This window comes from Vigna radiata, chromosome 6 (genome assembly GCF_000741045.1).
Source record: "Vigna radiata var. radiata cultivar VC1973A chromosome 6, Vradiata_ver6, whole genome shotgun sequence".
NCBI lineage: Eukaryota > Viridiplantae > Streptophyta > Magnoliopsida > Fabales > Fabaceae > Vigna > Vigna radiata.
This window is the reverse complement of record NC_028356.1, coordinates 14,295,958-14,307,341: the sequence shown is the minus strand read 5'-3', so window position 1 is coordinate 14,307,341 and position 11,384 is coordinate 14,295,958. Positions and strand designations below refer to the sequence as shown.

The 11,384-nt window shown below is 33.3% G+C and overlaps 1 protein-coding gene across 3 annotated transcripts; it reads right to left on the bottom strand.

Annotated features, from left to right (window-relative positions):
- Positions 1–646: 646 nt before the first annotated feature.
- On the bottom strand, positions 647–10,182 carry LOC106765106 (phosphoglycerate mutase-like protein 1). Of its 3 annotated transcripts, none has more exons than XM_022782129.1 (10): positions 9,174–9,330; positions 8,903–8,964; positions 7,980–8,087; positions 7,712–7,791; positions 6,777–6,939; positions 6,086–6,160; positions 5,887–5,975; positions 5,318–5,437; positions 1,984–2,028; positions 647–1,908 (listed from the first exon to the last, which is right to left on the bottom strand). In XM_022782129.1, exons 2-10 carry the CDS (start codon positions 8,960–8,962, stop codon positions 1,824–1,826), a joined length of 825 nt encoding a protein of 274 aa, XP_022637850.1. In that variant the 5' UTR covers positions 8,963–8,964; positions 9,174–9,330; the 3' UTR covers positions 647–1,823. The 3 variants fall into 3 exon arrangements, with proteins under 3 accessions (XP_022637850.1, XP_022637851.1, XP_014505095.1); XM_014649609.2 differs by lacking the exon at positions 9,174–9,330 and adding an exon at positions 10,023–10,179 and having other exon boundaries at positions 1,494–1,908; XM_022782130.1 differs by lacking the exons at positions 1,984–2,028; positions 9,174–9,330 and adding an exon at positions 10,023–10,182.
- Between the last annotated feature and the right edge of the window lie 1,202 nt (positions 10,183–11,384).

Below are 11,384 nucleotides of genomic sequence, written 5' to 3'. Positions count from 1 at the left end.
AAAGAAAGGTATTGAAACAATAATTGGTTCCATATAAAATCTCTCCTCCAGGATAAGAAGCAACAACAAGCTAACCCTTCTAAAAATAAAAATTCAAACAAAATAAAACCAAAACATAATAATAAAAAATAGGTCACGGCTCTAGCCATTTCACATGAAGAATGGAGTTTATTTAATTAATTGAAATGATGCTACAACGGAGTCATTATCGTGACTTGAGGCAAGATCAACTTTGACAGGAACAAAAAAACAGAATACAGAAATACAGAAAATAGTAAAATAGAAAACAGAAATTGGAGAAAACAGAAATTCAAAATAAAATCAGCAGCAGAAATTAAATTGCAACAACAAAAATTTAAATTATAGCAGAAACAAAACATCAAGTATAGGACAGGCAACGGTACATATGGTTTGCATTACTTTGAATCATGTAAAGAAACTTACATGGCTTGCAAGAATATGTTTTCCACTGAGAAGGTAAAACAAAAGTAAAGTGTGCCAAATTTAGTGACTCTGCCTCTAAAATCAGAGAATAGGAGGGCAAACACAATGCCATTATATACTTATATTATTATTCAACCATCACCCTACTTATATTATTATTCTCACTGTTATCCCATTATTTTATTTTGAAGCTAGTTGTTTCTCATAAATTTTATTGACTACATCAGCTAAAGACATTAAAATGATATATAAACAATTATTCTTCAACCATCACCCTACTTATTTCATTCACTTCATTCACTACACCCTACACTTGACACACTTATTTATTTCTAGCACTAAACCTTCAGGAGCATCTTTATATGCTCTTTTCCAGGCAGCTTCAATTCCTTCTCGCGTTCCCTATAAAACCTTGCCCCCTTTAGCCTAGGGTTTTCCAAAATCCAGCAAAAAGAAAATGAAAGATAAACAACCAAATGAAGACAAAACAAGAAAGGAAGACGAAGCATACAATGTGAGACAGACCTAAATCTCCTAGCATGTCTCTATCAACCCACCCTAGCGAGAATTGCTCAACCTCATCTTTATCAAACCTTGCCCATTTTAGTCTAGGGTTTCCGAAAATGAAGCATAAAGAAAACAAAAGATACACAAATGAAGACAAAAGAACAAAGGAAGAAGAAGCACCGACCACCTTCCAATCATGTGCACCTATCGATTAAGTAGCACTGCCCAAATTCTCGCATTATAAAGAGAAAAGAAGAAAGGAAGAAGAAGCACCGCCCACCGTCCGATCACGTCCACCAATTAAGTTGCACCGCCCAAAATCTCGCCTTCTCTATCAACCCATCCTTGCCCTTTAACGAACAATGATCCCGCCTTTGCAAAAGTGAAATTAGTGCAATGAGAATCTCACCCAAATTGTGTAGCTGCTTTGCTTCAAAACGCACAATTTCATTTACAGTTATTCCATCACTCCAAAATGACAAAATTAACCCTACTGCCATTAACACAAAGTAGACCTCACCCCACCCCGTATCAAATGAGTGTCAAATAATTCAGCCGTGTCAAAGTATTATTTTCGTAAAAGTGATTTAATTAACTCTACTACATAGCCCGGCAAATATAGCAAGTATACATATTTACAACATACTTGGATATAATCGGAAAATCCTGTCTCACATCCTGCTTATCATCTTCAAATCTAGCACCTAACTTTACCAATGTTTTATGCCCGGAAAAAGGAATTTTGAAAATCGTCATATGATTGAGTTTGTTCCGGTCAACAAAAAATTGAATCCTTGCTAGTAAATGCAAGTAAGAAGGAATCATATTATACTAATGAAAATTCCAGTTTGTTCCGCCTAATCCCAGAATGTTTAGTCTGCAGCTTCACTGGGAACATCAGGGCCACGAGGAATCTTGCCAGGAAAGTTAGTTGTTGATTCACTTGATCCAATCATACTGCAGGTATAAATACTCATATGAATTTTGTGCATTGGATTGAATAGAAGTTTTGTCTCAAAGTAAAATGCTCACCCTCTATCAATGATGACCATTGAACGCAGCTCACAATTAGTAAAGCTGTAAAACAGAATTGTCAATCGGTCTAATGAAAGTCGAACATATGTAGAGCTTGCAAACAATTAGTTAAGGTTACCATATACTACATAGAATATCAAAGTTTTTTCTGCTTCCGAAGTCTCTTGCCTTTTTTTTTTCCTTTTCTTTTACTAACAGAATAATATTGTGAAATGGTGAAGGTAATTGTCTCACTAACTTCTTGAAGAAGTTCTAATAAATGCAGAAGAAAAAGATACATATCTGAAGATCTGATATAACCGATTTATGAACTAATTATTATGATATTGAGATATTCTTGAATTTTGATTCTTTGTTGATCTTTTTGTGTTGTTTGTCTATTATGTTTTCAAAATATATTAATTTAATATTTTAAAATATATTTAAAAAAATTAACATCAACCTATTTTGAAAACACGGCATAGTATAAGATAGCAAAAGAAATTAGCATTCTTGTATATTATGAGATTGAGAGAATCTTCTGTAGGAGTATGTTTGATTTTTTTTTTTTTTTACAGTTTAATCTTTATATTTTAGGTAAACACCTCTCTCTATATATACACACTCTTTGTTGTTGTGAGTGAAAAAAAAAAGATAAATTGATGGAAACTTTATTAAAATATCTTAATAGTTTTTTCACTAACACAAATAAATACGATATGAAGTTATATAGATTTATATCACTTTTATTGAAAGTTTTCTTAATAGGAATTTAAGAAAAACATACCTTGTTATAATTAACGAGTCACCATTAAAGTATTTGTAGTCAAGAAAGTTTTTGTTTGAATAGGAATTTATGTTTGAGAGGAATATTGTTGGTGTTCAAATGTGCATTAAAATTCTATACTGTGTAAAGATGGATAAGTTGAATAAACGAGAAAGATGCGTGTAAATTTATTATTTTAATATTTTGAGTTAAAGATAACATCTCATTCTCTTATTCTATCAATTATTACAATTTTTTTATATGTCAGATCGATCAAATTCTTCATTAACTTTCTTAAATTTTATTTTTAAATCCATTCTTACTTAACTCTAAATCTCTTAAAAAAGCAACACTTAATTCACTCTCAAATGGACACTTAGTAGAAATGACTCGTACCTCATTGATTGGTGTTAATCTTTCTTCCCATCATTGGAGTGATGTCATTCTCACTAATTGTTATCTTATTAATAGGATGTCCTCTTCTTCTTTGAGCATTGAAGTTCCGTATTCCATTATGTTTCCAAATGAACCTATTTTTTCTATTTCTACTCAAGTATTTAGTTGTGTGTAATTTGTTCATAACATGTCTCCAGGTTTGGACAAACTTTCACCTGAGCTATCAAATATATCTTCTTGGGATATTCACATATTCAAAAAGGAAATTGATGTTATTCTCCTACAACTAAAAAATATTACATGTCTACAAGTATCATCTTTTTACATAAACTCCTTTTTTCTCTTCCTCTTCACAAAATGTAAACTCTGCCCAATAGGTCTTGCTTATGCTTATTGTTGAACCCTCTATGTATATATATTTCCAAACACAACGCCATCTTCTTCTAATACTTCAAATTCTTCTCATTAACCTTCCAATACATCAAATTCCTTTCATTAACCTAATTATTTGATAACGTCCACTTTTACCTATTTTGAGGTCTCTTGTTATGAATAAATCAACTAGCTAGAAAACTTATTTATCTTTCTATTACTAGGCCATGTCTGTCCTTTGTGGTTGGTGTTGTGAGCCAATTCATGCAAAATCCTTGTGTTGATCCCTGAAATGTTGTCATTTATATCCTAAGATATCTTAAAAAGGCTCTAGGGCAGGGACTACTTTATGAAGATAAAGGAAATAGCCAAGCTTTTGGATATTGTGACGCTGATTGGGCTAGTTCTCCTATGGATAGACGCTTTACAACAAGATATTGTGTTTTTGCTTGAAGGAAATATAGTCTTGTGGAAAAGTAAAAAGTAGAATGTTGTTGCATGATCATTAGTTGAAGTTGAGTATAGAACAATGACATCCTTGACATGTGAACTTATATGGGTTAAACAATTCCTATAAGAATTTGGTTTTTGACATTATCCCAATGAAGATGTATTGTGATAATCAAGTTTCTCTCTATATTGCTTGTAATTTTGTATTCCATAAGAGGACCAAACATATTGAAATAGATTATCATTTTATTTGAGAAGACTTGTTGTCCAAAGAAATTTACTTTGAGTTTGTCGGATCAAATGACCAACTTGCAAATGTATTAACAAAATCCTTGAGAGCTCCTTAGATTGAATTTAATTGTTTCAAACTTGACACATATAATTTGTATGCTCTAGTTTGTGGAGGAATGTTAGAATAAATAGTCTTAAATAGGATTTATTGTACTATGTGTTAGACCTAGTACCTAGAAGCATGATTTAGACCTAGTTCCTAGGACCATCTTCTAGAATTCTTTTTTTTTTCTTCTCTTCCATTGTATTTAATGTATCTCAAACTACTATAAATATGAAATCCTAAGTGGGGAAACACTCTCCCAAATTCACTCTAAATCTTCTTTACTTAATCTCAAGTCCCATAATGAAAGATCACATCATGGCGGGATAGAGAGAAAAGAAATGTACTATCATGAATTGAGTTACGAGCTGGAAAACATCATTATCACCAATCAATTACTTGTTGAGAATTATAAGGCAAGAACCACTATGAGAGATCATGGCTAGCAGAGAGAGATAGAGAAAAGAAACGTATCATGTTGGATAAAGTGATGGTCTGAGAAAAATCATTATCTCGACTCTATAACGTGGTAATAACTACGATAAATGAGCAAGAAAAATTTCAACCACACTAAAGGCGAAAAGGGAATTTGGCTTTGTGCAAGGGAAGGGTCAGAAGCCCACAAGAGATTTCTCAACTGAAGGAATAGAAACGCATAAATATTTTGTATTTCAGGATGTCAAGTGCATTAGAAAAGAAATATCCTTTTCCAACAAACCAACCACAAAACGTGGTGACTTCTATGCTAGTGAACAATGGGTTGCACGGAGTGAGAACGAGGGTGCCGATGAGTGTGTTGCATTATTTGGATTATATTGATGGAGAATTTCTAGGTAATTAATTTAGATTATATTAAAACAACATAAAATAAAGTCATGAAGATTATTTTTTTTATATTTCCTAGCTTTTCTTGAAGGATTATAATTGATTCTTAGTGTTCAGGAGACATTTTCAAAAGATACCTTATCATGTATTATCCAACCATATACCAACCTGAATATGCTTCTAATCGATTAGTTAAGGCAAATGCTTACTGTTTTCGTATTTCACTCTTTATGTTGGGATGACAATCGTTTCCAAAAGCACGAAGGGTATTAAACAGAAAACTGCTGTGGGTAACAATTGCTATCTCCTTCTCTTTACGTGTCCACAACCTGAACCAAGACAGCAAAATTCGGGGAAAAGATTTCAGATCTTTGGCTGTAACTGCTAGATGACACTTGCGACAAATAATTGTGTAAAACATATTCAAGCTGGTAGATAAAAGGCAAGAATGTGAGAACCATCTAAAGTGTAGATTTTGGCCTCATTACAAAGTCACATTCTATAAAATCTAAATATGAAACCACAGGAACTGCAAACAAGCGTTTCAGATGCAATGCAAAGAAAGAAGGCAAAAATCTCAGCAAACACTCGAAGTGATCCAAACCAATACATCTCTTCTTTTTGAATTTAAATTATGCAAATATGAAAGAAGCTTAATTTGAGTATGCTCGTGCCTCTTCGTTTTATCCCTACCTTTTTGTTCAGCAAGATTAATCTTCCTGTTAAATATGCAGTCATTGACAAGAAACATGCACAAAATATATTTAATCCCACTTACCATTCCAAAAACTTCAGGCCCCTAGCAGAAACTGCTTCTACCTTCTCTCTGACGTCGGGTTTCCACAAAATGTCTTCCTCATTCTCAATCTAAACATATTTCACATTAAGAATGAATCTTGATCAACCATATTCTTCTATTTATCTTCTGGGAACCAGTGTGCATCAGAACAAACTTGATTATTAAAATAAATACTTACAAGTGAAAAATCAATTGCTGGAAACATATTCCGGTACTCGCTGATGGTTCTTCTCTTATCACAAGGATGAACTCCCTGTATTACAAAAATAAAGCATCACATAACATCATTATTTGTATAGCTAATGAGTTTAAAACGATACGAGGGAGGTATTTCAAAGTCTTTTCCCTCCCCGTCTTAATTTAATCTTTTCGCTAGTTACAAGTTCATTGGCCACATACATATATACTGAAACAAGTAACCTCTATTAATTGTTTAGTGAAACGGCTATTGAAAAAGGCAAACAGCAGATTGCAAAATAATTCAAATGACCATGTTGAAGATGTCGCATTATCAGATGTAACATAAGAACAAACAGAACTGGGCAATGTTTGGACTAGCAAGTATAACCTTTTAGGGCCGTTTTAAACTCTCAGAAAGCTATATAATGATTTGAAGTTATTCAGTAAAGGAACACACAGAAAGTCCACGAAAAGATGAGACTGGAAGACACGATCAATGGTCTAGTAGCCAAATTGTAAACTCAGTTGGTTTATCTGTATTTTTTTTATTTTAGGATCTACCAGAATCTGAGAAACCGTGGGAATGATTTATGTAAATCAGTTTATTCAATCACCCAAGCAGCAAAGCAAGACAGTATTTATCATGTAGTGTAGCATTTATTTATCATCCTCTTTGTAGAGTAACATACTATTTGCTCTCGGCAAAGCTCCACCGCTATAAATGGAGGGCAGTTCAGACTAGAAACTGCAAGATGATCACTGTGTCCGACATTTTCCATCATAAGAGGTTGTTCACTAATCCCATCAGTGTATACTTCACCACCAAAGACTCCAACTGCTGTTTGCATGGTCCTGTAATGTAATAGTTCGCAATTTCAATTCACAATAGCTCCAAACACATAAGTATTCTATGTTCTCAATAAATGAAAGACATTTAAAAAATATTTCTTCACACAATCCATCAATTTATCATATCAACTAGGTCAAATTCTATTTCAACATAAAAGATATGGCTAAAATTGTTTCCAACTTCTCGTAAATTTAAAGAGATATTAGAAGTCCCTTCCTTAAAGTCATAGTGTGATCATGATTTAAACGGAAGCAGAACATGAAAGACATTACAATATCATGAGTAGAGAAATAAAATATACAAGGATCAATATAACAGATCAGCAGAATCAAGGTGTTGAAATTCAAAAACTAATGTCAGATAGTTTCCCTAATTATCACAATATTTATGTTCTATTTGTTACAAGTCAGGTTGCAGAAGAAAAACATAATAACCGGTTCATACATGACTAATCAATAAGAGATTTAAGTTTTTACAAACTATGTCCTAATATTCAGTCATTATGGCCAATTTCTGGTATTATATCCACCGTTATCTGATGCCAACTCTCGTCCCTGCTTTGTGAAGGACCTTTTACACATATCATAAATACGTTTACATAGAACAATAGATAACATACATTCTTTCAACTTATCTTACCAATAAACATCATTGTCAGATATGGCTCATATTGCACACTTGTTCAGATGTACATTTTTAACAAGACAATAAGGAAATAACAGAATCAAAGTGATGCATGTCAGAGGAAAATACCAAATAAAAATTTAGTTATACCTTAACAATGGGGAAACCACAACAAGTTCGACAGTTTTCGAAAGTCCTGTTGCCTTCACATGTTTTCGCAGATTATCAACCTGTCAGCCACAAAGCGACATTTAACGACCAAAAATTAACCAGGGAACGAAATAAGTAGATAAAGAACATTGCTATTGACTCGTTGTCACTTTAATAAGAAATCACTTTGAGAGGAATTCTGCATTACACTTAAACCAAACAGAAATACTCGAAAACATGACGTTAAGTAAATCTGCCTAGAAACTACCTGGTTCCAACCGAGAGGGGTTAGGTGTGCATCAAAATAATCGTAAGACATGTATTCATCATGGTTCTTCTCTCCTGCAACATTATGAACTCCCTGAGCATGTCTAACCTGTATACAAATTTTTACAAGACTTTAATGCCATAGAAAGTGATCCAAATGACGAATGATCTCAAGAAGAAGAGTAAAACATGCTCAACATCTAAGGTAATTTTCAGTTTAAGAGTCATACCATTTGATCTTATTTTAGTTTATTTTGGTCCCTGCTTACCACATCAGTTTTAAAATCCTTTTTTTGAAAGCTTTTATAAGTCCTATACTTTTAAGATATTTTATTTACACTTTAAACATTTACAATCTTTCCATGGTGAAAGGCATTTTTTTTTTCTTTTTATTTCTCAAGGTCTTTAAGACCTTCCCATGTCACATTAGAATGCTCCAATGGGAATTTCTTATAAGACCTATATTTTAACTTATTATTATGACTATTTCTAAGATCTGTGATTGAAATACCAAGTTTAAGGAATTTAGTCCGCATAAACTGAATTACATGTACTCATCCTTACATTTTGAAAGATTACAATGTATTAATGAGGAAAAGCAATAAAAACTGGAACGAGAAAGTTGTTTGCACTGGAAAATCTGTGAATGTCAGCAATTCGAATAGCTTGGAAACAGAAGGAATGAAACTTCAGTGAAGAAGAGCGCGTTGAAAACTGATGACTAATTTGACTAACTTTGTTTTGATTTTTTAGTTATTTAAAAATATTTTTTGACAGATAAAGGGTGTATGCGGTACATGTATGAATTGATCTTATTAGCCTTTATGAAATAAACGAGTAAACCATAAGTTTGTACCTTCACTAGTTCATTTAAAAAAAAAATGAGAAAAACAAGTATGACTCAAGGATAAAATTGCAACAAACCAGATGAACAGTTTTGCAACGGTGCAAAGGATAGAGAATTTGACCTGCAGCACTATCCATACCTGCAGTCACATAAAAAAAACAAAAAAGAGTTACCAAACAAGGTTCTACCAAGCCGGATATATAAAATGCAAAGCTATGCGCCCTTGTGATGTTTAAAGAAAAGATAACCTAAACCAAACGCACGAATCAAGCACGGAAAAGTTTTGATTAGTCAGCTTTGATAAGAAAAGTTAAGATGCACCGAAGCAAACAGTTTTAATTTGCTAACCTTAATCCCCAAAAGTTGCAAGCCAACACAACAGCATAAAGGGGGAAAAGGACTTAAAAAGCCTAAGTTCTTTTCTAGCTAAAGAAAAATATATGGTTTTGATTATAACATATCTACAATTCAACCAACGTCAGGTGGCTTTCTGAAACGTAGACAATGACCATGAGTGTTGAATTCTTTATTTCTTTATCTAATTAAAAAAAATGGAAGCTAGAGAGATCAAATTGAACACCACTTAAAGGTGAACCCACCTCTCTAATAGTAAAAGAAAAACAACAAAAGTTAGGTCGGCTAAACATACATCATATTATAATGCCATCAACTTTTTAAAAAACCAAATCCTCGCAAATATGATCATAAGTCCTTTTAAAAATTTCCAAAAGTGTACGTTCTTCCTCCCCATTCCTACTTCACAGGATACAATCGTGCGATTTTAACTTCTCACTGATGCCTCATGTAAGAACGTTTTTCACAGTAAAAGAATATGATAAAAAATAAATAATTAAAGAAGACTGTTTGTAGAAAATCTTCACGCTCAAGGATCGTTACGGTATAAACGGATAAACTTAAAAACCGAATCTAGTTCTGCTGTGATCTCAAAAATCGGAAACCAATACTAGAATATTGGAATCTGGAATCCAATCAAACAGTAGCTAATAAAATTATTCTAGATGCACATGTATTAACGTCTTCAACAAGCTTTTTCGATCCGACGGAGGAAAATTTCTTAGAACAAGTACCACAAAATTTCTGGTGCGAGCAAGAAACGAAGTTGGATTGAAGGAATATAAATCGAATCAAGAAAAGAGCAAGGAAACGATGAAAAGGACACCATCGCATTTGACGTACCAGAAGAAGAATCACGTGATAAGAGAAGAGAGTGTTTCAACTGCAAGCGAGAAACGAAAAGCAGAGGAAGCGTGAAGAGTTTGATGAGTGAGTAAGAAGACGAAGTGCAAAATTTTCCTTTCTTCTCTTCTTTCTTTAATAACTTCTTTTATTTTTTTCCATAACTTCGTTTACACACTTAAATTATTATTGGAATTTAACGGTTGGTAGTTGATACCGTACCCTTACAGTGTCATTCCCTGAATATCTTCGGCATATTCTAAACCAGTGTCCTAAATATTTAAAATTTAGTCCGTGTGAATAAACTTTTAATCTTCTAGTTTTTTAGCGTTATTTTTAAGACTAATTAAAAAAAATAAGTTATTATTGTTATTTTATATTTCTTATGTAATAAACGGTTTATTTTTAATTTCACATACTCAATAGAAATCATGAATCATAATATAAAAACTTGTTTTATCTGAGTAAATATTATGTAATAGAGCTTGTTTTATCTATAAGTAAATATTTTGTATTAGTTTTATTAAATCGTACATTTTTTGTGGTGTATCATGCAGATAAAACATTATAGAATTAAAAAAAATAATTATTAAATTATTAGCTATACATAACACTAGTGCAAAAACGTTGTTTAACGTCACTCATTAGACGTCGGTTTCGTGAAAAACCGACGTTTATCACTACACGGTGGCATTATCGTAAATATATTGGAAAACTAGACATCAGTTTCACTGTTAGGCGACGTCTATGACATCATAGACGTTGCACCTACCAACTATCCGACGCCCAATTGCCTGAGGTATGTGATAAGACAGTCAATTCGACGTCGGCTAGAAAAAGGCACCGACGTTCAAGTCACTGACAAGAAATCAAATGTCAACCGGTTCAGCTTTAGACGTCGCATAGACGTCGACTGGGCTACAATTAATGTTGTTCACCTAATTCCCAAGCGCTTAGACGTCAGATAGTCAAACGGCAACGTCTAAGGCCTGTCTGGAAGGCCAAAGACAAAAATTCTTCAATTTAGACGTCGGTTGGGAGGGGCACCGACGTGAACTACCCTGACAGGAAATCAAACGTCAATCTTTTCAGCTTCTTTGACGTAGAATAGACGTCGAATCCCCTGAAACACCGACGTCTATAGACGTCGGTTTCTAGAGCAACCGACGCCCCATTTCATTTTAAATAGACAGCAGACTCTTATTGCCATACAGTTTTTGATCGTGTCTTCATTTCTTCTCCTTTTTCTCTACTTCTCCTCCTCTTCTTTTACTCGCTTGTGCACCTCTACTTTTTATCTCTTGCGGCATTACATTGTGGTTTCTCATAACGTCATTATCTTCGTCCTCTCCTTTTTCTCTC

What these genes read in the sequence shown, in the direction of transcription:
- LOC106765106 (XM_014649609.2), bottom strand. Translation starts at nt 8,962, where the DNA reads ATGGATAGTGCTGCAGGTCAAATTCTCTATCCTTTGCACCGTTGCAAA. An exon ending in GTGGTTTCCCCATTGTTAAG is followed by an intron (nt 6,940 to 7,711) that starts GTATAACTAAAT and finishes ATTACATTACAG; the next exon opens with GACCATGCAAACAGCAGTTG. An exon ending in AAGAGTGAAATACGAAAACA is followed by an intron (nt 2,029 to 5,317) that starts GTAAGCATTTGC and finishes TCTGTTTTACAG; the next exon opens with CTTTACTAATTGTGAGCTGC.